Source organism: Xiphias gladius, chromosome 9 (assembly GCF_016859285.1).
Source record: "Xiphias gladius isolate SHS-SW01 ecotype Sanya breed wild chromosome 9, ASM1685928v1, whole genome shotgun sequence".
Taxonomy (NCBI): Eukaryota; Metazoa; Chordata; class Actinopteri; order Istiophoriformes; family Xiphiidae; genus Xiphias; species Xiphias gladius.
In genome coordinates, this window is record NC_053408.1 from 20,451,892 (window position 1) to 20,478,882 (window position 26,991).

Below are 26,991 nucleotides of genomic sequence, written 5' to 3' on the forward strand. Positions count from 1 at the left end.
GCAATTTAGCATTGCACTCCTATAACATAATCAGTCACCATGGACACTTTTTTAAGGAGTATCACGATCAATGCAGCAGAACCAGAGATATTGTCTTAATCCATACACTCTTCTTCCTTGTCAAAACCGGCCTAACAAATCCGTTGTTTTCATTTCCATATTTCAACAGTTAGGAGGCAGGCTACTTTTTAGAAATCTATATCAAATGAATCTGTTTTTCACCCTTTGGGACGGATGGAAAACAACCATCAAAATCCTTGTCAAAACCTTAATTTTATCTAGTAAATGATCTTCTTAATACCATTACTTGATTTTATTGTAGGTATTCTGTCCATTACAGACACACAGAAGACTCAACATTGTCACTCTTTTCAGTGTTTTGAAAATATGTCCAGAGAGTTTAAGGGATAATTTAACATTCTGGGAAATACACAACACAATGTCAAGCTCTTGCCGAGAGTTATTTAAGTAGATCAATATCCCTTTCAGGTCTCTGTGTTAATTATAAAGCTACAGCTAGTAGCCCGTTAGCTTTGCCTAGCATAAAGACTTACAGGTGAGATGTTAAGGTATGACTACGGTTATGGAGTGGGATTCTTCCCTTGGGAAACTGTGCGGGGGCTGGTATGAGACCGGATCCGTCGCCTGCTCAGAGTCAAGAGTGTCATACAGGATGGTCATTATCTGTCTTTTGACCCTGTTCCTCAGTATGGGGTTTCGTATCCTCTTCAGTTCCATTGCGACAGTGACGCCAAACGAGTCCTCACAGTCTCTCTCTGGTGCTCTGCTTGTCTCCTGAGTTACATCAATCATGTGCTGTGGCAGGGCAAGTTTCTGTCTCTCCATGTCATCGCTGTTTGGGTTTTTAGGATGTTTTCTGGCATGCTGAGGAGGAGGAGGAGAAACAGAGGAGCTGTCAGTGGGTGAGGGTGGCACCCCTCCGTCAAGGTCCCGGGACAGAGCTGTGTTCTCTGGCTCACTGTCACTGCTGTCCTGCCGTGTCCTCAACGCACCATTTATCGATTGTTCGAGCTGCAACACAGATTACGTGTCAATTAAACATCTGTAGAACTGTAGACACATACAAGCACCGCTTATCACGGGCTATTTTAAAGGTAGCACCCACGTTGCTTTCAGAGGAGCGATGGCTGATGTGTTTTTTGAGGAATTCACAGGATGCCAGGATCTTCCTCTGCCTCACCGTCATGGGTTTCCTTTTCCTCCCAGAGCCCTGCGGTTTCACCAGTCTGGAATACTGCGTTCGTAGTGAGCTGGCCCTCGTCTTCACATCGTCAACTGCAAGAAAACACAACACACACAAAAACGAGGACACTTAACATGTTTTACAGAGAAAAAGAAGCATCCACCTTCAAATTAAAGCTGCACTAATCATTTTTTTATGAGGACAATGGATTAAAAGGTGCCCTGTGGACTTACTTTCAGCGTTGCTCATCTAAGCACATTGTGTATTCTTGAAGTCTAATGAATGTGTGGAATGCATTTCCATCCTCATAAAACATCCTAAAAGCTGATTTTATGAATATTTTGAAACACTGAAAACACTCTTTATGTCCATGTTTACAGTTACATGTGACAGAAGTCTTCTTCTTCCCTGCTTTTGCTGGCCCATCGCTGTAAATATTGGCACGTCACCGCCACCTCTTGATCGGCGGAAGTGTGAAAACAGTGGCAGGAATGTGTGTCGCGTCACCTGTGTATAGAAGACGCTGTTCCCACGAACGACGCTTCCAAATGGAAGTATACAGAAGAGCAAAGACAATGGGTTTCATACAAGAACAAGTCACATGACCAGATTTATCTTTAAAAGGCATGTACAGGTTATTTAAAAGAATGTGTGGCATTCACCAATTTTCTGCTACTTAGAATAATTCTCTTATCTCAAAATTTATGAGTGGTCCAGACCTGTCCTACAAGTCAAGTACGGGCCATCTGCATTTGTCCACAGGGAGAAAAAACAAACAAACACTGCTTTCACCTGAAATCACAATGTCTTCATCTGAATTAATTTGGAGTTTCAATATAAAACAGAAATGAACTAAAATATAATAGATAACTAAGACAATCTTAATGCAAAATTAAAATTCTGTTCATCATGGTTTGCCAATTTACTGAGCGTTTTATTTTGTTAGATTTTATTGGCAAATATCAGTACAACAACATACATTACAATAGTTATTAGGAGAATTCTCTCACTCTGACAGCTGCCTCTGGATCTTAAAGTATCACCCTTTGATGCACTGACGGTGTAACTAGTGGCTATAATATGCTCTCATCTAATACAAAGATTTTGTTTCATTTTAATCAATTAATTCAGGTCCTCTAGTACCGGACGTTGCTAGATGTGTTTGTTTGACTGCTGACAGCCGGACTTGAGGCTCTGCAGTGTGAAAGTCTTCTGTTCACTCTTTGGTAATATTTTTGTGAATAACACTATTCTACAAACGGAGTGGAACAAGTAGCCTCGAATTATGTCAATTATCAAATTTCAAAATAAAATGTGTCCAGTCAAGAGTGCAGTGAGAGTAAAACCTCACAGAAAAAACGTAAGCGGTTAAGGTTAAGGATATGAACATTTTCTTGCATGAGGCTAAATGTCTCACAGACATAATAAGTACAGACAATACATTTTGATGACTAAATAATAATTCAACTGAAAAAGTGTCAAACTTTCTAATGTTCCAGCTTCTTAAATTAAGAATTTGCTGATTGTCTCTCTTTATGTTATTTTTAACAAAACAAGTCATTTGAAGACATCAACTTCAGGCTCTGGGGAAATGACTACGGGCATTTACTTTGTAGACTGATCTATGCATCCATTCATCCAATCATTAAAAAATAAAAGTAATTTAGCCTAGCAACATTTTTTACCACGTACATAAGCAAGCCCTCACCTGGGAGTTCCAAAGCAGTAGCGATTTCAGCCCATTTCTTTTCCCTCTCCATCCTGTCGTAACATTTGTCCGCAGACACGCTGTACAGACACTCGTGCTGCCGCCACAGTTCCAAAAACTCGTCTTCCTTCTCCACCGTCCAGGGGGTCCGGACAACGGCAGCGTTCTCAGCAGGCGAGTCCGACCTGCCAGAGTCCAGGTCCAGGGAAAAAGCCGTGTCGTGACGGCTCAAGCTGTAATACAGATAAAGTGTGTGTGAGGCATCTGCGTAGCGGGTACGTTAGACTTCTTTTAAAAAATAATCCGACAGATAGGAAATGAGGCCTTATGGTCAAACAGCCAGAGTGACTGGCGGATGGTTTAAATGTATCAAGCATGTTTTCTTAAATACTCAGTAACATGAATAATAGAAAATGTGTCATTACATTAACACAGTGATTATATTTCAGGTTGAAATTTCCGAGATCATAGGTGAAGGATGGCGTGTTGTTCATCATCTACCAGCTCATTGGACGTTTTGGAAAATATGCTTTGAGATGACTGACTATACTCTTATGTCTGCGGGGTAAATATGAAGCTATGGTTGACACAGCCTGGCTTGGTCCAAAGTTAACCGAAGCCACCAACCGGCATCTCTAAAGCTCACCAGTAAACACTTGGCATCCTGTTTGTTTAATCTGTACCAAAACCGAAGTGCAGAAATGCCAAGTTGTAGTTTTTCGGGGGGATTTGTGTGCCAGACTGTTTCTCGGACGCGTCCAGGGATTTCCTGGTGAGTCTCTGCTGTCACTCGCAGGGACAACACTGTGCGGTATAACGGTTGTGCGTGAGAGGCACACACGACAGAGCTGAGCCGCGGGATGATAGAACAGCTGGGTTCTTCATCACATCACCACCAAACAGCATGAGTCTATAGTTGCAACAATCAACCGGAGCATTTTGCCCTGTCGTCCAGCAGAGGGCGATCCTAAAGTCAACTTGACCCTTTTCTCTGACCTGTTTTGTCCGTCGGCGAACTGAGCTCGTCGACCAAAGCGGAGGAGCGCGCTCGCGTGAGAGTAAATCGGGGACCCACACCGTAGAAATTGACCGACGCGCGAGCATGAGAGCGGTGACACCGGAGATGGGTGGAGCGGTGCTCACAGATGACGGGTCTGTGGCAGTGAATGCACAGTACATACCACAGGAGAAGGACGACCAAATTATGTTAAATGAGATACAAGTATTAACTAATATCTAGCTATTAATATCATTCAAAATATTGCAGAAGAGTCACGGATTTCATTCATGAAACAAATGAAAACATTGACTCGCTAAGTATATTGTACCTCGCGTCAAACACCATCTGCGTGTTTTTTTCCCCCTGCTGACCAAACACATCTTCATCCTTTTGTAGGGCAATTCTACAAATAGCACCAATATACCTGGGTGACCGTGGACTGGTGACGGAATCTGCTTTTTTATTTGATTCAGTTTATGTTTTTTTTCACCCACACTTCATGAACTGTTGAACAATTTGTTTTGGTGGATAATTCCAGTTCCTCACGTCAGAAAACTAGAGGGTGTTTCCCGAGAGTTGTCTAAGCCGTCCGCAGTGTCACCGGATTGTCTGGACTCGTTGGTGGGCTGAGCGCGGTTCTTACTAAACCTGCCAGCCATCACAAAATAAGCTCCATTGGTATGTCCATTCTGTCAGTCGGTCCCCGTGACTTACTCGTACTGACAACGTCTCGCAGGCTTCAGCCCAGTTAAGGCTTCTGCGTCGAGTCGACGCCCTGGGAACGCCAACAAGCACGCCACAGCCACGCACCCTCCACCGTGGCCCGGCGCGCGCCTCCCTAGAAACGCGACTGCACGCTGCGGCGACGCGGACCACAAACAGCCGCGACCGGTCCGCCCGGTGGCATGTCTCCGCGTCGCTCAGGGGCCGGATGAGCACCAGGAAGCTCGCCCTCCTCCTGCCGCGGGCGTTCCAGTGGTCGTACGCACCACCTCCCGCGCTTGTCCTCTCTCTTTGCCGCGTTGCAGCGGTTTCAGTAAAAGTAGCTGTTGTTCAACAGTCACCGGCTTCGACTTCAACACGATCCACTTCGTTTCAGGTGCCATAGTTTGAACCACCGGAGAATAAAATCACTAGCGCACATGTATAAATGCCCACAACGGCGTAGGTCACTCGCATCGGCAAGAAGGCCCACGCCGATCCAACGCGCGAGTATACACTGGCCTTTAGGAGCTACAGTCACATCGGGAACCCGGGCCCAGATCCGGGTACACTTGACCCTATGGTCCACTCTGTTTAAATCACTGTGAATACCGCGTACCATACCGGGTCCACTTGGAAAGGTGGTCTCGGTTCCGTTTCATGTGCACTCGGGTACGGCTTGCATCAGGTGGGAAAACTGCTGTACAAAAACACGGGGGGGGGGGCTGCCACCTTAGAATATGAACGCAAGTGCACTCGTCCTCTTGGAACCCAAACCAATGGGGTGCATACCGCCACCCACTGTATCGGGGCGTGTGGATGAGCAAGTGCAACTCGGGTGCGAAATAACATTACTGTGAATTATGTGAAAGCTGAGTGGTTGGGGGGGGCGATCGTAGTCGGGCAGGGTACAAAGTAATCGTAGCTAATATGAAAACGCCCTGCAGCCCCAGACAAAAGAGTTTTGACGTTAGGACCGACAGACCCACGATTCTGAGGAGTTTCTCCCAACTTGGTGGGTTAGAAGCTCCATTTAGCTCGAGGATGTCTTCTGATTATGGTCCCACGTTTGTCACACAGTTTTAAGTATTCTAATGTCCGACAGACTGAAGCTCTTCTAGGAGACCGTCCTGCGCGATTTATGAGGGAAAACCCCAGGGTTCCTGTCTTTCATCTAACTCCAGATGAAACATGGAACTTTTACGCCTCTTCGTTAATCCGACGAATCCCCCTTCTCACGCGCTCGCGCAACTACGGGAAAAAAAACTCACGGCGCTGTCGGCGGAGCGAGGGACGACGTGTCTCTTGAGGAACCCGAGGGACATCAGGATCCTCTTCTGCCTCGGCGTCACGGCTCCTCCGTGCCTCCTCCCGCTGCGCGGCGGCCTCAGGAGCCTGGAGTACTGGGTTCGCAGGGAGGCCGCCCTCACCTTCACCTCCTCCACTGCGAGCAAATGAGAGCAACGCCGCAGTCAGCAGGGGGGGGGGGGCGTGTCGTTCCCCGCTTCCCGATGGTTGTCACTTTTGTTTTTCTTTTTTTGTGTGTGTGTTTTCTCACATCCGAAAAAATATTATTCCAAACAGAGACATTTCACGTCTTAAAACATGTCTGGAGGAGATCTTTAAATCCAAAATATTTTCCCATATTTTTAATTAAAAATGTGAGATGGCATTTGGACCACTATGCAAGGCGATACAAAGGATTGGAAATACAACAGAAAAGTCATTATTAAAAGTTATTACAGCGTACACACTGATAAATAATGCAAAGGTTCAGTTGATATGATCTTTTTTTTTTGTTGGCACTGACACAGAGAGGTGCCGATTTAAGTATGATATGCTTTTGAGGCCATGGTTTGTGATATTATTTGTGTTTAAAAGGATCAAATTTCTTCTGCTTGAAGAAAAAAAAAATCACCATGTTAAAGACACTTTTACAATAAAATGTAAAAAGTCCCAATCATCTTTTTGTCATCCTTACATGTGACCTTTCACATAATTAGAAACGTAAGAAATAACTTTTTTTTTTTTTTTTTTTTTTTTTTACATTGTTAATAAATGATCTTTGTTGTCTGTGCAAACTGTATTGGAAGCTATTTCTATACAGCCTGTGATTAGGTACATGGGTGCAAATGAGCTGTTGAGCTAATAAAGGCACATTCGCTGACACTTTGATCATCTCAAGCCATCTCAGCATTGCGCGGACGTCGCTGGCTGGCGTTTTGGTGTTCGGCTGGCAGAGAGTGCACCGAATTTGACGCCGACTAGTGTCAGTACCGGCGTCTAGCCAGCAGAGGTCGTCACGGCGCCACCGCACCGTCTCCGGCGCCTACCTCAGGGGGTCTCCAGGGGTTCGTGGCGGGGCTCCTGAGGCTCCCGTGCGGGGAGAGACGAGCCACACAGTTGAATTCTCCTTAATGTCGGCTGGAGGTGGTCTAAATAATGCACACGAGGCTATCACAAGTTCCTTCCTATCACCCTGACAGGTAAATTCAATTATTCAACGAAAACCTTTACATTTGATTCCCCGGGGCGTCAATTTAACTACAAGAGACTCCCAATGTGCGATCGTTGGAGGGTCTGTACGATTGAAAACCTCTGACGTTGACCAAACCCTTTGAGGCAGCATCCTCACATGAGTTGAGTTTGTTTGTTAGTGACTTTTTCCCTTCATCACTGAACTTCGGTTGTTCTCTTTTAACCAGTAAGGAGCCACAAGACTCTGTCAAGTTAACCGGATTAAAGAAGGATAATAGCTGCTATATTGGCAGAAGTCATGTAATTTTACTTTTCAAAATAAAAACTTAAATAGGTGGCGGGCAAAGCTATAAAAAGGTTAATGCTCATTAGTTTTAGAAATTCACAGTTAAATTTTCTGTATATATATATATAATTCTCCAACACTCAGTGGCAAATGATATACCAAACATGTGAAAAGGCAGAACAATTGACAACCAACGTTTCAATATCTTGTGGCACGTTAATCAAGCAAGCTTTACTTTGAAAGTTAGTACCGGAAGTTTAATACATTCATGCTATTCACTTGACGCTGGCTCCTCTGTCTCTCGCTGTCCGGCGCTCTTCCCTCAGTGGCTCTCGAGTAAATTCGCCTGTCACCACCTGCCCTGCACTGTCCACAACAGGTGAGAGCGCTTTTCGCTTCATAAACGCATTTATTCAGAAAAAAAAAAAAAAACTCACTGAAACAACCTAGGATTTTACACGTTATAGATGGAAAGACCTGTGTTTTGGACTCGCGTGACCGGGTGTCGGAACACCTTGACAGCCGAGAGTGACAAGTTAGCAAACGGGGGACGCTACACGTTCTGGCGAGTTACGCGATAAATATGGCAGCGGGCGACCTTAAATGAACGTGTCCAGAAAGGCGGTTTTAAAAATGTTTTTAAAAAGCTCTCTCCTCAGCTGGAGGCACCGGCGGAGTGTGTCTGGTGTTTCCGTAGTCACCCCCTATACTTCAGTGGAAACTATTCCGGCACTGTCAAAAAATCCGACATTCCTGCTCTGTTTACGTACAAGCGAACATCGGAACATGTATGATAACGAACCGTTTTCTGATAAATTCGGCAAATAAGAGATTTAGAAAGAAATAAAAGAGAGAATACGCCACACTGCACCGTATTTGTCCCAACTTCGAGCAGCTGTTTCAACCCACTCGGTTCATATTGGTGGAAGAGGGCAGAATGGATAACAGGCGCACCAGTTAGAAAACTTGAGACCTTAATAACGTGTTATTTCCGAGTTTTTTTCGGGTTTGATGTATGCCGAATTTACAAGCAACAAGTAAGCAAATAATGATTTCTCAAAGGTCTTTTTTACATTGGATTTATACTTTTGCTGACGGACAACATGGGATTAAATTGCCAGAGTCGAGAATGGGGTTTGTTTTGAAATGGTCTGCTTATGATTGAAATGGCTGTTTATAAGGAATTTTTCCCCTCTGTCACATGCTATTGAGCCTTTTCTAACCAATTATGAAGACTTAAAACCCAATTTTTAAGAAGAAGTCAGAACAATGACAATAAATTGAGATACTTTCTCTGTCTTTATATATCCATTTTCACACTGATTATAGTGAATATCTCGAGAAAGAACACGAGAATGAAGGATTTGTTAATGATTGTTTTTTTTTTACAGTCTACTCTTTTTTTTTTTTTTTCATGCGTGACTCCTGTCACTCAGGATTCCATAAGAAAGTCCAGGACCGAACCCCGTTTAACTCCTGCTCCGTCCACTGACATTTAGGCTAACAAGTCCATTTTGGACTCCTTGTTTACATTCTGGCTCCTGTCAGTGACGGGCTGTGCAGTTGTTTACTGCCTGGCAAGGTGCCTGGCTAGTTTTATGTCATGTGTCAGTGCAAAGATATGCATTGGCATCTGTTGCTGGGCTACACTACTGCATGATCACCCAGTAGTCCAGAGGAATAACTGAACTATCTGTCTACCAGCCCTAAATAGGCTGATAGACAAGATAGACTACTCATGCTTTTGACTTGCAAAGCGTACTCCAGGCACGACGTAGACTGTGATCTCAAACACAACCAAAGACAAGTCTGCTGCTGAAGAAGAATATTTACTTGAGTGGATTTGTCACGTCTGTCGGGATGACTAACAGAATAGTAATGCTTTTGAGAATTGTAAAACAAACTCACCTGACTTTTTTAAATCTCAGAACTTCTGGATTGCTTACATATAGTAACTACTCACTTACAGAAAGGATAGAAGCTTAGCTTCACTTGGACTCCTGCTTGTGGTTGCGCTTTACACAAAGAATGGACTCCTGTTCTAACTGGAGGATGTGTGGCTCACTGAAACGCCCTTAGTGATGGTCCCTCGGTCGTCAAAACAGACGAACCCGGGGAGACTGTTTTACTCCTGTTTGAGAGCATTTCTCCTGGTTATTTTGTGTCCCTTTTAAGTGTTGTTTCTTCACTTGGTGTTCCACGCGGTTTGGATTTCAGCTCAAACGGTACTGAAGCAGCGGTCAGCTCTGCCTCACTTTCCGTCTTGGAGAGAAAAATACAGAACTTTTTCCACAGACGTAAGATCATAGAATGCCAGACAAGATGCTTCCTTAAATTTGGGGGAATATTATCAATGGACGGAGACCTTATTCCTCCACGGGAAGAATAACAGATTAGCTGCACACTCCTGAGGGACCCGGCTTCCTGGCTCAGAGAGAACAAACAAAAGTTGGGTCAAATTAAAGTGGCATGCCTAATCGTGATAGCATTCGTGTACCAAAAACTGTTTTGTTGATTGCTATTGGGACATAACACTATACCTTGGCACTCATGCTGTTGAATGTGGCATTGAACACAAATAGTGCTGCAATGACTAGCAGATATTTAACATTTTCGATAATTAATTATTTGTCATTTGTCAAATACAAAAAGACCAACATTATCTGGTTTCAGCTTTTCAAATGTGAGGATTTGCTGGTTTCCCCCCTTTTTGTATCAGTGTAATTTAATATCTTGAATATCCCGTTTTGTACTTCTCATCAAACAAAACAGGTAATTTGAACATGGCACATCAGGCTCTGGGATGGTGAGATGCAATTTTCCACTATTTCCTGACATTTTATAGACTAAACCAGTGGTTCTCCAAACTGGGGGCAGCTCCTCTTGGGGGGAGTCATAGAGCCATTGTAGATGGGGGCGCGCATGACCAGGGGGAAAAAACTCGGAGTGCAATATGGTTGAATTAATCTGATTCATATGGGAATAATAAAGAGGGCTCTGATGCTCACAATGCTATCGAGATTCAGGTTAGTAGATTCATTCAGACAGCAAAAGACTAAAACATGGACAGACTTTTGAGAGTGACAGAAAGGGGGGAAAAAAACACAATGTGTGGAAAGAAAGTTATTTCAATGGTGCAAAAAACAATCGACAGATTAATCACTAACGTAGCCCAGTTGATACTGGAGTGAAGGTGATAGCAATATAAGGAGTCTGAGAGTTTAAAGCATCTGATAAAGACATTATAGCTGATATTAATTTTTCTCCAAAAAACACATAAACATCTTGGATAAGGATCCCTTAAAGTTGTTTTTTTACAGTTTAAATGAGACACTTTCTATATTGCCCCATATATGTTTTGTATTTCTGTCCTCCAGCTCCCTGTTACTTTGTTGGCCAATGCATATGCCGACACCAATATATCTGGAGAAAGTTCATATTGGTCGATACATCGGGCAGGTTGATTTATTGATATTTAAGATATTTTGACATGTCACAGTAGGAAAAGCACAGGTGTAAACAATAAAAAGAATGATGTCTGAGTTACATTTAGCTGCTTCAGTTTCAGGGTCCTGGTATTGTGCATGCTGGCTTACTGCCACACTGTCATGGTTTACCGAGACACTTGAATAGAACAGAGCCATTCTTAATGTTCTTAATAATAGCTGTGCTTTTATGATGTGTCAAAATGTCTGCTGTGAAAAAGACCTATATTTATTTTAGTTATAGACAATAAATGTCTAAACACAACCAGCCGTACAAGAAAATACAAGAATATGGTGACAAAGACACTTGTTTCAGAGTTAGGAAAGTGCATTAAAGAGGCTACTCCTTTACTTGAATGTAGTTTTTCATTGATTGTAGACTTAAAGTGATTTCTCTCTGTCTCTTTCTTTCTAGCATTCCATTTGTGGTGTAATGGCAGGTTGGGCTGCTGCTGCCTCCAGGTTGACAGAGACAGACTATGAACATATGCTCAGCCCTGCAGGCAACTAAACTTCCAATAGTTCTACTATAACTCCAAACCCAAGACCACCGTCATCAGAGATAATGGATCCAAACTCCAACAACGCGAGGAAGAAGACCTCCTGGACCAGTTCACCTGATGCTGCTTCTCTGTAGATGCTGCTAAGTCCTCTATTCACAACATCATCTCATGGCTGGGATCCAGCAGCTACTTGTTAACTTTCTGACAAATGTTTGCTGAAACTGTCAACCTGAAGGAGCATTGAGAAAACAAAAAAAAAAGTCACCTTGGCTGTCGACTGTGATCAGTTGTGTCTGTGGTTAGGTCTGTAATCATGGGGAAAGAACAGGATTTGCTGGTGGCAGTGAAGAGTGGGGATCTTCTGCTGGCTCACAAGCTTCTCTCCAAAGTCAAGTGCAACAAAACCAGTAAGTATTAAGCCAACAGAGGCGGGGGGGGGGGTTTGGTTTTGTATTATTTCTATGTTGTCTTTGTTCTGTGCTCTGGGCTTAGGAGTGTGATTGTTTCCTCTGTGAAATAAAACTTAGATAGGGCTATTGCCAGCGGTTGTGCTTTTGTTACTTCTAAACCAAGTGCAGTTTCTTTGTGATAACCACAGGATCAGGTTCAGCTGTCGACCACCAAATACAGCCCCCTCCAGCAGTTAGGTCAGGGACAATTTGAAACTAAGTGGATTCAAACTGCGGCACAACACGGGCTAATCTCCTAAATGCAGACCCCTGCAGCTTGCGCGTCTTGCTGTGTGGGTTTTAGGGGGCTTTCTTCTTCTTTCAGAGTTTCTTATCTGCGTAGACTCCAAGTCAAGCGACAAGCGAGCTCTCTTTACAGTAGCATTGTTGCAAATGACAGGGTACTCCCTTATCCAAACCCGGGGAAAGTTAAGGCCAAGCAAGCTGTGAAGTTGAAGCCTCTCTTTGTGGCGTTATCTGTTCTGGGCTTTCATCAGTATGGCTGGTGGCTCAATGACAAGCTCTGAGAACAAATCTGTGGCTGTCAGGAAAAAGCCTGTTACACACTTTACACACTACACAGACAGTGAGCGCTGCTTGGAAGAGAATATTAAAAATCATATTGTTTGTTTTTATACTACTGTGTACGTCTGCTTTGGTTTGTTCACAATGAATGACTGCCAAACTGGCTGGGAAAATGCAGCTGGGGAAAGTGACTGAGTAATGTTCTCTACTGTTTTATAAACTATAATCAAGGTGCCCTTGAGAAAGGCACTTCATCTGTTTTGGAAGAGCAGCACAGTAGCCAAGTCCAAAATTGTGGTTGAACTGGACAGCTCCCAAGTGAGAATTATGGAAGATGAAAAATGACTTCTTTAAAAAGTATAAATAAATGATACAATAAATACAGAAATATTTTAATGAATGAATAAATACAGAAATAAAAAATGAATTGAATAAATAAATAATAAAATGCGTAACTAGAAAAGGCAATTTTTTTTCTTAAATAATGCATTTGAAACATTTCAATTAGTTGAAATACTGAAACAGTTGCAGTTGAAGAGGCAGTCTAAATACATACACTGAAAGAAGCTGAAACAGGTAAAATGGAAGTTTAAGTTCCCTTTCAAAGTGAAAACACTGGATGAAGCTCAAGTGTCGATTCAAGTACTGGTTTAAATGAAATTGCTGAAGCGAGTTGTAGATTCAGTTGAAGTTCAAGTACAAGCTCACGGGAGTAGAATTGATAAATTGAGCTGGAGGTGTCAGTTGAGGTGGAAGACCTGAAAGAAATTACTGCCAGTTCAAGTGTATAATTTTAAAGACAATCTCAGTTAAAGTGTCATCTGTAGAGTAAGCACTGAAAGCAGTTGAAGTAAATTGTGTATGTAGCAGGTAGGTGGTCCCAACCTCACTCTAAAGCAGGACTGGTCAGCTGGGCAAACCAGGCAGTGAGTTTACTTACATAAAGATGTAGACACATAGCAACAAATCTATTCGTTGTTGATTAAGTAATTTTATGTCATTTTTGAATCTGTGTAATTGTGCAGCTGCACAATTGCACAGCTCCCCGGGCTCCCCACAGCAGCTGACCACATAAATTATTTTAAAAGTAGAGTTTTACGTTATGCCTTTATGGCTCATCTTTTGGCATCGGTCCTGCACACACAGAACATTAGACAATGGTATTGCCAAAGTTTGTGTAAGAAAGTGTCAATTTATCGCACAAATAAATAGGGAATGGTGTATGTCTGTGTATTTCTCTCTTAATTTGTCTCCGCCACACTCACTCCCACATGTGCACACGCTGGTTTCAACACCACCAATCGTCTAGGACCCTCACAGAACATTTTCAGTGGGTTAGTCATTTGTCACTTCAGTCAGAGCCTGCAGTGTCTGACAGAAGCAAAGCAGATGCTGCAGCTGGCAATGAGGGCTCTGCAGATGACCTCCACTGTCTCCCTTTTACAGAACTGCCTTGTCAATAAGAGCTGATCGATTAGCTTGTAGTGACCCGCTTTGAAAGGTCTGAAAACCAACTGCCCCAAAATTGGGTTGTGAAATATTACAGATAGATTATATATTTTACTTACTTTTTTATTTGTTTAGACTCTGATCCTTTAATTGCGTCATGAACTTATAATCACATTTGAATTGAACATTTTTTGTTACTTTACAGCTGTTTAAAATTTCCCCATGTCCAAAACTTTGGTCTAAGACAAAATGTTATCTTAAAAACTGTTGGCTGTAGGCCTATCAAATGTACGAATAATCATGGACCTGGGGGATAAATCATTATGTCTTTGGCCAAAATGTTCGATTTTATACAACAAACATTCAAAATTATTACATTTACTTAACACTTTCATGCTCCACAGAGGATAAACTCATAGAACATCCCTTTAACACCACACTCAAATATTTAATAATCTTATAGACAGATTGCCACAAATTATTACTGAAGTCTTTCATGCTTCGAGTAGGATAAACCATTTTAATTGCACTGATCCTAGTGCCTTGTGCCACACACAGGACAAACTTAACATTTCTGGCCCATGACTCGTAAGAATAGCAAAATATTCAGCATGTTATTTGTTCCAACATGTTTGTGTTATAAGTTAAAAAGAGTATTACAGCCTACAGTGGCCATTATAGGGGATTTATGTGTTAAGTCCCATGAAGAATACAAAGATTTTGATTGCTCATGATTATACTTAAAGTCTTTTGTGGCCTGCTAGTGAGTTTAAGTGACATTCTGATAACAAACAAAACTATCCATAAGTGCAAATCCTCTAGAGAGGTCAGGTGCTTTTTAAGCTGGTATGGTGGTGTCAAGCCAACATGCTGGACATTCCCAAGGCTCCATACTAAACCTAGGGCTAGGGCCGGGTGCAGATGAAGGAGGGAGGCACCTGTGCATGGACTGGCGGGGGGCTTTGGGGGTCACGGAGTGATCAAGCATGTGGAGGACAGACAAAAACACAGAGTACTGGTAGACAGGGCGTCTGGTCAGCTGGGCTAGCCCGAATGTATGGGACTTTGCAAAAGGGGACTGACTCTAAAGTGTGTGCTCATGTTGTTGGTTGTCCGGTAGTGTGACAATTACATAATACAAAACTGACACACTAGGTGCAGGATGACATAAGTCATTTATTAAGCAAAAATAACAAAAGTTCTCTGGTTTCAGGTTCTCCAGTGTGAGGATTTGCTGATCGTTTTATATCATGGTAATCTTTACCTATTTGGATTTTGGATGGTTGCCATTTAATAGACCAAACAAATAACTGATTAATCACAAAAATAGCAGACTAATTAATCAATAATTTAAAAAACAATTGTGAGCTGCAGCCCAACAACAAACAGTGCAATGACTCCATGTTGTTGTCTTGTCAGTTGTGTGTCTCATATAAAGCCACACTGCTTGTGGTACGGTTCCAAGGATGGCAGTGTTGGTCTTTATGTCTGTCTGACCATTTTGATCCAGACTGAAATATCTCAACAACTCTTGGATGGAATTTAGAGGATGAATCCCATAATGTTTTCTCTAGTGCCACCATGAGGTCGACATTTGTAATTCAGAGTGAAATATCGTGACACTCACGGATGGATTTCCATGAAATGGGCTACAGATATTCAAGTTCCCTAAATGATCAATTTTAACAGCTTTGGCGATCCCCTGACCTTTCCTCTGGCACTACCACTAGGTCAAAGTTTTCACTCTTTAAAAAATGTATCAACATCTTCTTGATGGATTGGGACCAAATTTTGAAAAGATGTTAATTGTTCCCAGACAAGGTTCTGATGACTTTAGTAACCCCCTGACTTTTCCTCCAGTAGTGACATAAGGTTGTCTTTTTTGCTTTTTTGTTGAAATATCTTGACAGCTATTGGATGGATTGTCATGAAATTTGGTGCACACATTCATGTTCCCACACGGATGAATTAAAAAAAATTTGATCCCCTGACCCATCATCTCTTGCCATCACCAAATATGACCAAATAAAGTACATGCAGAAACTAATCATATTCCTGTCAGGCTCAGCAGCACTTTGTGTATAGTGCTAATTAGCAAATGTTAGCATGCTAACATGCCAAGGTAAAAATCACACATGCCTGATGCTAGCATTTAGTCAAAGCAGTGCTATGCTTAAGTACAGCCTTACTGAGCTGCTAACATGTTTGTAGACTCTTAGTCTTCAGTTAATTATCAGTAACTGTTACTGGTCTTAACTCTTTACAATTCTACAAATAAGTTGGAAATGCAAACAGATATAGTTCCTAGGGCTCCTTATTTCATGGCACTAATTGTTCAAACATGACTAACTTTCTTATGGAGAGGCTTGGTGTTTTGCATGGTCTGTATGCTGTTTTAGGGGTTTATATAAACATAAGCCTGTGCTAAAGTAAAATATAATAAAACCAGCATCAGCCTTTAAATAGCATTATTTGTATCATCACAGCAGTAGCTCTGCTAGGTGCAGGAATTTAATTTTAAAGCTGGCTGGGAGGTGGCAGAGGAGCCTTGCAGTGTCCCGAGGAGATTAGCGGTGGCAATGAGGCTGGCTGACGGACAAGGAGCTGAGATTGGAGGTCTCTTCTCTGATCAGCCATCTGCTGACATCAGGCTGGGTGTTCAGTCCATTTAAGTGGACTCACCACAGTCTCCCTCTTCTTGCTTAGCTGTCGCAAGCTGACAAGTCAGGTGGGCATGGTGTTAATAGATACAGTGGTTAGACAGAGGGCTGCAGCCTCTATCCAGCTACTCACATTCCGTTCCATTTAGAGTGACAGCCTGACTCGTAAAGTCATCTCGCCCAAAGTGTCCCCCTCTCATTAGAGACTCCAGGTTCTTCAAAGGCCTTCATGATTACAATGTCTTTTGTTGCAACACATGCTTCCTTTCATGTTGACCCACAGCCCAATCCTCTCTTCTGTCACGATAAACACAAGGCTTGGGGTTATTGTCAATGGACAGGTGGACAGTCATGTTACAAAGGCAAAAGATCATACTTGAACAACTACTGTGTCCGGCATTTGATCCATATATAGTGTACTGATGAGTCACACCTTCACAAATCTTGGGCACTTTTTCACCAAACATACAGGTAACCACAGTAAGCCATGCAAAGCCAGTATGGCAGTTAAGATGATTCATGCAGTTAGTTGTGATTAGCATATCACAATCACATCACTGCTTTGTCATTTATAGTCCCAGGTGAATACTTGTGAATAATCAGTCATTAAGGTGTTTTAGTTATTGACCACCCATCGTGATCAACCATGTGGGGCACAATGGATTGCAAAGTCTCAGATCAACCAAATTAAACAGATTTGGGAGGCCTACATATATAAAGTACATAAGGCACTGTACTAATAAAATATGGGTTTTTTTTTTCAAATATAGCCATTATTTATTAGTTATCAGCAATGTACCATCAAACTTGAACCACCTGCTGTAATGAACTTAAACTAAAGATGTTGCCTGCCTAGTGCAAAAACTGAAATTTTGACTTGTGAATGATGATAGAGGGAAAGTAAGGATCACCAAAGTCATCTGGGGACAATGAAGGTCTGCACAAAATTTCCACGGCAATCCATCCAGCATTTTCTGAGATAATTCATTCTGGAACAAGTGGTGGACCACCCAACTGATATATTAAATTTCTAGTTTTATCTGACCAACAGTTTAAAACTTAAACAATTAACCAATTGACATAATCATGCCAAGTTTTTCTTTGGTATCAACTAATTGATTAATCGAGTATTAGAGTAATTGTCAAGAAAGCGTGATGTTTTGTTGTTATGTGAATAGGGAGTCCACTGAGATTAATTATGATCATATTTTGTTATGAGACTACATGTTACCCCTCTAAAAGCACTCTCAAAACCCCACATCAGCTTCAGCACCATTAACACATTAAATACTCACTCAAGAATTCTGTTCACGTTTCAAAAGCAGAAATTACTATTCATACTGGTGTTTTTTTTCTTACTGATTAATCTTTTATGTCCTCTCTGCAATAAGTGATACTTTATAATTTTCTTAAGCAAACTCATGGCTGCTCATTGTCAGTCAAGTCCAGTCAATTTTATTTATATAGCACCAAATCATAACAGTAGTTGTCTTAAGGCACTTTTCATATAGAGCAAGTCTAAACCATACTCTTTATAATATTATTTACGGAGACCCAACATTCCCCCATGACCAAGTACTTAGCGACAGCAGCATGGGAAAAATTCTTTTTAACAGGTAGAGACCTTGAACAAAACCAGGTTCTACATGGGCAGCTGTCTATCTCAACTGGTTGGGTTGAGAGAGAAAAAGGTGTGTGTGTGTGTGTGTGTGTGTGTGTGTGTGTGTGTGTGTGTGTGTGTGTGTGTGTGTGTGTGTGTGTGTGTGTGTGTGTGTGTGTGTGTGTGTGTGTGTGTGTGTGTGTGGGGGCGGGTTAAAGCAGGAAGAAAGAGAAGATTGCATACTGCAAGTTCCACATAGAGATGTATAGTAATAGCACTGATGATAATTATAATAATAATAATTATAATAATTATAGCAGTGGGTGTTGAGCACGACCATGGGAGGAGTAGGTGGTTCGCATTATTTATTTATTTAATCATCATCATCATCATCATCATCATCATCATCATCATTATTATTATTATTATTATTATTATTATTATTATTATTATTAATAGTAACTAGAAGTAGTAGTAACTAAAATAATAATAGTAAAAAAAATGATAATAATAATAATGAGACTCGTAATAATAATAATAATAATAATAATGATGATAATAATAAAAAAAATTATGATAATAGCAATAATGATAATGATAATTGTAGCAGTTGGTTTTGAGCAGGGTCATGGGGGCAGTAGCTGGTTTTCAGTCACAGATCCAGACTCTGCACCTGCAGAAAGCAACAGGAGGAGAGAAGAGAGAGACGAGACAGCACAAACTACGGAAGAGAGAAGAAGTCAAGTTAGTAACGAGCATTGATGGGATATGAATGCGTAATGATGAAGAGGAGGAGAGAGGAGCTCGGTGTATCATGGGAAGTCCCTTGGCAGTCTAGGCCTATAGCAGCATAACTAGGGGATGGTTCAAGACAAGCCTGAGCCAGCCTTAACTGTAAGCTTTATCAAAAAAGACGGTTTTAAATCTACTCTTGAATGTTGAGAGGTTGTCTGCCTTCTGGACGCAAACAGGAAGAAGGTTCCACAGTAGAGGAGCCTGATAAGTGAAGGCTCTGCCTCCCATTCTACTATTGGAGACTCTAGGAACCACAAGTAAGCCTGAGTTCTGGGAGTGTAGTGTTCTAGTGGGGTAATAGGGTTCTATGAGCTCTTTATGATATGATGGTGCCTGACCATTAAGGGCTTTGTAGGTGAGGAGGATTTTAAATCCTATTCTGGATTTTACAGGGAGCCAGTGCAGGGAAGCTAATATGGGAGAATTTGATCTCTTTCCTTAGTTCCTGTCAGTACTCGCGCTGCAGCATTTTGGATAAACTGGAAGCTTTTCAGAGTTATTGGGACATCTTGATAATAAGGAATTGCGATAATCCAGCCTACAAGTAACAAATGCATGGACTAGTTTTTCTGCATCGTTTTGAGACCGAGTGTGCCTGATTTTCACAGTTACATGGGTGAAAAAAGGCAGTCCTTGAAGTTTGGTTTATATGTGGGAATTAAAAGGCATATACTGATCACGGTGGTGCTAGAGGCCAGGTCATTTCTCTTGTAAGCATTTCTCTTTTCACATCTTTGTTATGCAGGCATATCCCTCTAGTGTTAAGTCTTATTTGCTCTGCTGGTGATGATCTCATTCATCCTTAAGTAATTATGCTTTAAGATTTGATTTCTTTTTTTTAAATCTTTTCATCACCTGTATGCTCTCAGTCTCCTTAGGTCAGTTGTCCTGCATTAAAAGATATGAACATAAAATCAAATCAATATCCTTACGAATTTTTAAGTAATCCCAACCTTCTGTCCCTCCTATTGAATGAAAGAGCCTTAACTTCTTTTCTTTTGGTTTACACAGTTACTCAGAATATTTCTTCACCGTCTTATGACCACCCAAGAACCTGTCTCAACAGGAGTTACACATATCACAGAAGTAAAGATGCTATTTTCATGATAATAACAATGTATCAAATGACAATGTGAAAACAATTTGACAGTGTGAAACTGGTCACTCGTAGTGATGAACCTAAGGAGAATTATCACCTGAATCTTCAGCTCCCTTGGCTTTATGGAGTTTCAGCTCATTGTTAAGCTGTCTTTCCCACAACTTCACTGTCTTGGTTCAGTCTCACAGCTCTCATAGTGTCGTTTTCGGCCGCAGCAGGCAACTGTTTTCAGCAAAAAAAAAAAAAAACTCTAAAAAACCACTGCACAGCAACAAACAACAGACATACGTAGTTAGAGACTAATTAGAGACCATAGTGGAGCATTTAGCAGCCAAAGACAGATATTTCTTTGTGCTTGGTGGAGACCAAAAACAAAGCTAAGTGAGAGAATATTAGACTTACATTCATCAGGTAACCAGAATTACAACTCCAAATGAATGATAATGTTGCTCTGTAACTGTGTAATGGAGCAGCTGTTTGCTAACAAGTTTCCCATATTAGCCTAAAAGATGATAATCTGTCAATGTTGTTCTCACAAGTTGTTTCCACTGCCCCGAAGAGGACAAAAAAATCTGTTAATGCAGTTTTAAATCTAAATCTAATATTTTAAAACGGAATAGTGGAACATTGTAGGAATTACTGTTATTCGTTTTCTTTCTGAAAGTCAAAATAAAGGATCAATATCAACTGTACATCTATGTATCCAGAATGGAGCTGGAGTCATGTAGTTTGTCTAGCTTAGCATAAAGACTGAAAGTATGTGGAAACAGCTTCCCTGGCTCTGCGCAAAGCTCAAAAATATGCCTAACAGCACCTCTAAAGCTCACTTATTTAACACAGTGTATCTTGTTTATTTAATCCATATGTAAGCGGTATGTAAAAACAACAACATTTTTTAGTTTTAGGGGAAATATGTGCTGGAATAGCAGCCAGGTGCAGTGACTTTGCGCAGCTTCCCAAAAGTCTTGTTGTCACTGTGAGGTTGCCAGGCTGGGTACCATTTTGCTTGCACACACACCTATATCAAAACCTGTACTCACTGACTGATTCTGGCAATTTATAAACAGCTATAGTGGGAAACGTTGCACAGAATTTCTGGTAATAAAAATTTTTCACCCTGGCCTTTTTCAAGCTGTTTCTCCCTGCTTCCAGTTTTAAGGCTATGCTAGGCTAACCACAGCCCGCCCCTAACACACAGAAAAAAAGAGACTGATATTGATCCTCTTATCTTAACCTCGGCAAGAAAGCTAATAAGTGTATCTCAGAATGCCGTTTTTTAAGAAATTAAGTTTGGGTTCTTCCTTTTGCAGATTAACAGTTTTTGTCAGCAACCCCCACTCCTACCCCCCATTCTTTATCCTAGCTTCCTCCTGCCTTCATTCCTTTACCTTGAATCAGGGATAACCCATCTGGCCTAGTGTCAGATTAGAAGTCTGTTAGACTTAAGAGTACCTAAGAAGAGGTGTACTTGTGGATGGTTGTGCAAGTGTGTGCTGTCTGTGTGCATATATACTGCACATGTCCAAACACATCCATAGTTGATTCTCCTTTAACTCCGTAACTTTTGTCTCATGTCTTTTGTAGTGTTCTGAGTCTGTAGCAGCAGGGTGTAATAGTTAACCCAATAGCTAACCAGCTAACTAGGCTAATCAGTCTTCTACTTTATTAGCCAGACAGTTGGGTTACAGCCAAGTCGTGTGTGAACAGCTTTTGAGTTCACCTACTTTTGCACTGTATCAGACACACACACACATTAATCCTGACCCCTTTCCTCCTCTGACAGATGGGGTAGCCTGTCTAGGATTGCTGAGGAAATTACTAAAAGAATTAAGCTGTATTTGTGGGTGTGTGTGGGGGTGTGTGTGTGTGTGTGTGTGTGTGTGTGTGTGTGTGTGTGTGTGTGTGTTGGGTGGGTGGGTGTGTGGGGTCTGTGGGTTGGGGTGGTTGCAATAGACTGTCATCTAAGCATAACTAGCCTTTTATCACTTGCTCCAGTCTTCATATAGATAAGGAACTCATCTTCATTCAGCTCAATTCTTTTCTTTTCTTCTTTTAGTAAAAAACAAGCAGGTCATGCAGGTGCCTGAATGTAGATTTCACAGTGTGAGGCATGGTGTCACTGGATTCTGCCCTGACTCTACATGCCCTGCAACTGTATTCATGTGTTTGGATTTGTGTCTGTGATAAGATGGGGAAAAAACAACAACAAAAAAAGCATCTGTAGGCAGAGTACTCTGAGTTCGTGGAATTGTTTTTGTGCTTGGAAGGATAATGTGATTGTCTGACAAGAAAGTTTGGTTTGTGTGTGTATTTACACAAACTTGTATATATGTATGGGAGGAATGTGTTTCCAATTTGGGAATTGGGCTGTTTCAGTATCTGTTAGTAGTAATGAGAATCAGCAGGAGAGGTTGCTGTTGTGGCTTTGATCTTTTATCTCACCCTTTTATTTTTTATTTTTTTATATCTTCATTTCATTCACCTATTCTTCCCATCTCTTACCCTGACTTGGATGCAAATAGAAATCACAATCTGTGGTGGCTGTTCATATCCTCTGGCTTTGTAGTTGTTTGATAAGCCACTGTGCCTTAGAAGAAGACACAGATACTTGCTAGTAGATCAGTGTGTGTCTATGTTAGGCAAACAAGTGACATGGAAGAAACAAATTGGAATCAGAGATTGCTTCACTGATGTATTCAGATTTTCAGTGCAACCTTTTTGCAATTAGTTTTTATCATCTGGCTTCCCACAGACCAAAGCAGGGTGTGTACAGGTTTTTAAGATTTATATATCAATTTAAAACTGTAACTGTCATCAAAAACTGAATCACCTTAATCTATGGCTGTGTGATATGAGGATGCACTCAACCGATTTTACATTGGAAGCTCAGTTCGTCATGAAGAGTGCTGCTACAGCTACTCCACATTTATAATATTAATATAAATTTATAATAGAAAGCCTGCATTACAAACTAGTAGCAAGAAGTTTGAAAGACATGGGAATTTACAAGTCAGGGAGGATGTAATAAAAGGGACTATTTAGTTGCGTTACAGAAATTGTGAGATCCAGTATTTTTGAAGCTTAACCTATGCTAGAGGATCTTAAAAGTCAGGAAATCTCAGCCTTTGCTTCTATTTTTGCCTGTGCTTTTCTTTAAATCTCTTTCTCTTTCACTTGTCCTCCAACTATGTGGAAGTACAATACTAAATTACTGGAGTACCCCTTTAAAGGAAAACTAAGTAGTAATACAACCTTATTTTCGTATCCACAACCATCAGTTATGTATGTTGGATATAACATCGTGCTCACAAAAGCTGAAATCTCAGAACGGGGCAACAAATATGAGCAGTCAGATTATGATGATGATTGTACATGTTGTAAAAAAGCTAGTTGTTCAACCATTTGAAGGTCTGAACTGAAAGTGACAACTTGTAATATTGATAATAAAGTTGGTCTGTAAACTGTGATGGATGTTTAGAACAGAAAGTTTGGGTAAAAATTTTCAAAATTGCCTTAGTTTTCCCTTCCAAATCAAATGGTGTATCATTCTCCATAGCCCTCTTTTTAGCAATGTTTCAGTTTTCCCGGATCTCACCAATTTCTTTAGTCAGTACAATTATATCATAACTGATAGAAATGATAATCAGAGCTACGAGAATGAAAACTATGTTGTAATAAACTGTACGCTTCCTTTGTTTGATCCAGGCTGGGCATGGTGTAAAGTTTTCGATACCATTGACAATACAATAATTGACTTTCAGGTACATATACAAAAATAGTACTCAAATTAAACAGGAATTTCTATACACTACAAAAATCACAAATGTTATATCTCTTTAAAACATATACAGTCATTAAAGTGGGCAAAAATACAGTGTAAACCAATATCTGGTGAAAGAATAAGTAAACAAGACCATGAATCTGACAAGACATTCAATACCCACTTACGGTGCTTGACAGTTTATGATACCTGGTTTTGGTTGGTACCAAAAAAGTTTTGAGGCTCAGTACCAAGCCCTTTTTTTGAGAGGGGCTGGGGAAATGGCATCATTCTGTGGATTTTGTGTTGTGTCAAGAAGGTTGGATGTGGTTTGTCAAGCCCTTACTGGCTTACACTGTAGGTTTTGCGGTTGATGAGACTAAAACTGTCCATGAGAGGGTATTAGCTGTTGCCCTTGTCCTAAACGAACACTTAAGTAACATATAACAGTAAGTACGCACAAGAGTGTATTGATCCATGCCTATTAGGCTAAATGAGAAATGTCCTGACTTTTCCATCCATGTAGGAGTGTGTGACCTCATGCTTGTGTTTGGCATAAGTCCAATAATCACATGACAGTTAACTAACTAGCTGGAAGGGATCACTGAGAAAAGTAGTCTATGTGAAATCGATCTTTTTGTTTGTTTTTTTGACCTCAGCAGCATAATCAGAAACAGCCTCAAGCCTTAGCTACTGTCCACTATTTTAAAATGGAATTGACCAAACAGGTGGTGGAAGCCCAGGACTTCAAGCCGTACTAGAAGTCTTTAGGGGTCAACAGACATCACATTTTTAGTCAGTCAGTAAAGACACAACAAATGACTTAGTCAAGTGTGACTTCATTTTTGAGATTTTATAGAACACAAAAAATTACATGGAAGAAGACCACCATCAGTAGTGAAATGGAAAAGTCTTGGCTTTGTTTGAAAAATGGTATGAAAAACAAAGTGGTAAAGTTCTGCACACAGCAGACACTGTACAGTAGACAACTCTCCAAATGACAGAGCAGACAACGATGATAAAATACACAAAAGTTTTCCTGGCAGGTGAACCCTTCATGAACCTGTCATAGTTCGTCTCATTACACCCCAGTTCTCTTCAGTAATAGCTGTGGTTCAGGGATAGAGATTGGTTTTGTATCGTTCCACAGCCACCTTGCAGCTAGACACGCAACAGAGGAAAAAAACGGAAGGTAGTATCTCATTAGACTAAAATAGATGGTGATAGAGTATCGTTTTCTTTGTGTGTTCGTCATTGGTTAAAAGTAATTATTGATTCTTGTAGACTTATGAAATATTCAAGTTGAGTTGAGATTCTTCCTTTAAGTATGCTTCGATTTCCCAGGAGGTATTCTGGTAAGAACTATGTAATTTGCTACTAATTATACAGAAAACTGAAATTTCCAGAAAATATCTGGGAAAACATCTTGGAATTTCTTAGGAAGTTGTGGACCCATAAAATAAAGCATTACATTTTCCTCTACCACAAACAGGCATTGTTGAGAAAATCTAAAATCCAGCTTTTTGCATATTTTTTTCTTGTACTTTGAAATGGCCAGTTCCCCTGTACTATAGTCCTTGTCACTTGACCAGGATGGTGTAACCATTGAATTTTGAAAGAGCTGGTATGGCAAATTGTCATTTGAACATTACTGAGTATACTTCCTGGGTGCTCTTGTGTTTTGTAGCCTATGGCATGTTTTCGTTCCACTGGTAGACATGAGATGCTCATAGTCTGCTCTTACACTAAGATGATGTCATGCATCAAAACTTTGCATCCTGGGCTCTGAGTGACAAATAATAAACCTGATCCTTCACCAGCTTCGCACCTGCCAATTGTAATAGTTATAGTCATTAAAAATATTTAGCATACTCTCATACTGTGTGAAAGTTCTTCATGTTGGAAGAACACTCTCTACTGTTGTTGGTACAAACTTTTACCTTTTAAATGGTACTGAAACAATTAGCTGGTTAAATGTTAATCATTGAGTTGATCAACAGGAAATTAATTGTAAACAACTTTGGTAACTGATCAATCATTTAAGTAATTTATCAAGCAAAAATGCTAAATATTCTCTGGTTTCAGTCTCTAAAATTTGAAGATTTGCAGTTTTGTAAATTGCACATATGTCCATATATTTAGGTTTTGGACTGTGGGTCAAGGGCTTTGAAGTCCTAACCTTGGACTCAGGAATTGGCCATTTTTTACTTTTTTCATATTTTACATATTAAATAATTGATTGGAAATAAAAACCATGGAAAATAATCATTAGTAGCAGTCCTGCCTTTAATGTAGTGAAAAGGAAGGCTTCAGTACAGAAATGTACTCACCTTGTAAATCTATTTTGAGTATGCAACTCTGGCTCCACAGATTTGTATAGCTCCAGGACATTTGTAGCCTCTTTGAAATAACTTCGCATAGTTGCCCATTATAGGATTTTATTTTTTAGCTGAACAGATGCTGATGTGTTCTCATATGCTGCTCACAAGAGGAGGGAAATGTGATGTACAGATTCAGCATTGGGTGCCCTTTTTTCCTGCTAGCGATACACTTGAGTCAATATGATGTGAAAGAAATAGAATAAACAAGATTTTTGGTGCATTTTATGGTATGCTTTGATTCAAATCCAGTTTGAAATTCCTGTACTAAAACTTGATTTCATAGTCTCATACCACATCATATAGTACTAAAGGACTTACAAGGTACACCCAGGGAAACATTGATCAGGTACCATATGTGTGAGAGTCAGTGATATGGGTAAAATCCTCTACTGAAGTATTTGGAATTTAATATTGTTAAATGCAAATCTAATATCATGATAATAATGGCTGGAAAATTTATATTGTCTTACAGTACATTAAATACCATTATATTGCCCAGTCCTCGGTGTATGTAAGATATTAATATCCAACACAGTTTTTTACCTCCAAGGCCAGTATTTTGAGATGGTAAACCGGTCTAACCCAGAGCCTCTAATAGAAAGAGTGCATGGAAATAAAGGAGGGGCTCTGCAGCGAGTTGGGTACGTAGAGTAAACAGATGATTTGAATGGTATGTAAAGTGTTTTGTCCCTATGGTGCAGGGCTGAGACATGTTATGTAATATGCAACCTGCAGGTGTGTTTACACTTGTTGTAATCTCCTGTCGATTAATGGGAAGTATACAGATGTAGCAGTGCACACACCAGTACGCAGAATGCAACTCATCCCTACAGATCGTCTGTTTCATTTTCACACTGGCTCATTGTCAGCGAATATTGAATTTGTTTGACCTAGTTGCCAGCGGCAC

The 26,991-nt window shown here is 40.7% G+C and overlaps 2 protein-coding genes across 5 annotated transcripts in view; one reads left to right on the forward strand and one right to left on the reverse strand.

Annotated features, from left to right (window-relative positions):
* Positions 1-148: 148 nt before the first annotated feature.
* On the reverse strand, positions 149-4,711 carry wu:fb74b10. Its single transcript, XM_040134880.1, has 4 exons — positions 4,627-4,711; positions 2,913-3,145; positions 1,127-1,296; positions 149-1,032 (listed from the first exon to the last, which is right to left on the reverse strand). The coding sequence occupies exons 2-4, from the start codon at positions 2,962-2,964 to the stop codon at positions 565-567; spliced, it is 690 nt and encodes a 229-aa protein (XP_039990814.1). The 5' UTR covers positions 2,965-3,145; positions 4,627-4,711; the 3' UTR covers positions 149-564.
* A 2,959-nt stretch (positions 4,712-7,670) lies between these two features.
* Positions 7,671-26,991, forward strand: part of LOC120794773 (caskin-2-like) — a 57,150-nt gene continuing 37,829 nt past the window's right edge. For 3 of the 4 annotated variants that reach the window (XR_005708157.1, XM_040136078.1, XM_040136079.1), the window contains exons 1-2: positions 7,671-7,757; positions 11,279-11,773. Coding sequence is in view for 2 of the 4 variants with exons in the window: in XM_040136078.1 (XP_039992012.1) it covers positions 11,680-11,773 (94 nt within the window). In the remaining 2 variants the exon portion in view is untranslated. Of the gene's footprint in view, positions 7,758-11,278; positions 11,774-26,991 lie in introns of those variants that run through there. The other variant, XM_040136081.1, reaches the window with a different exon arrangement.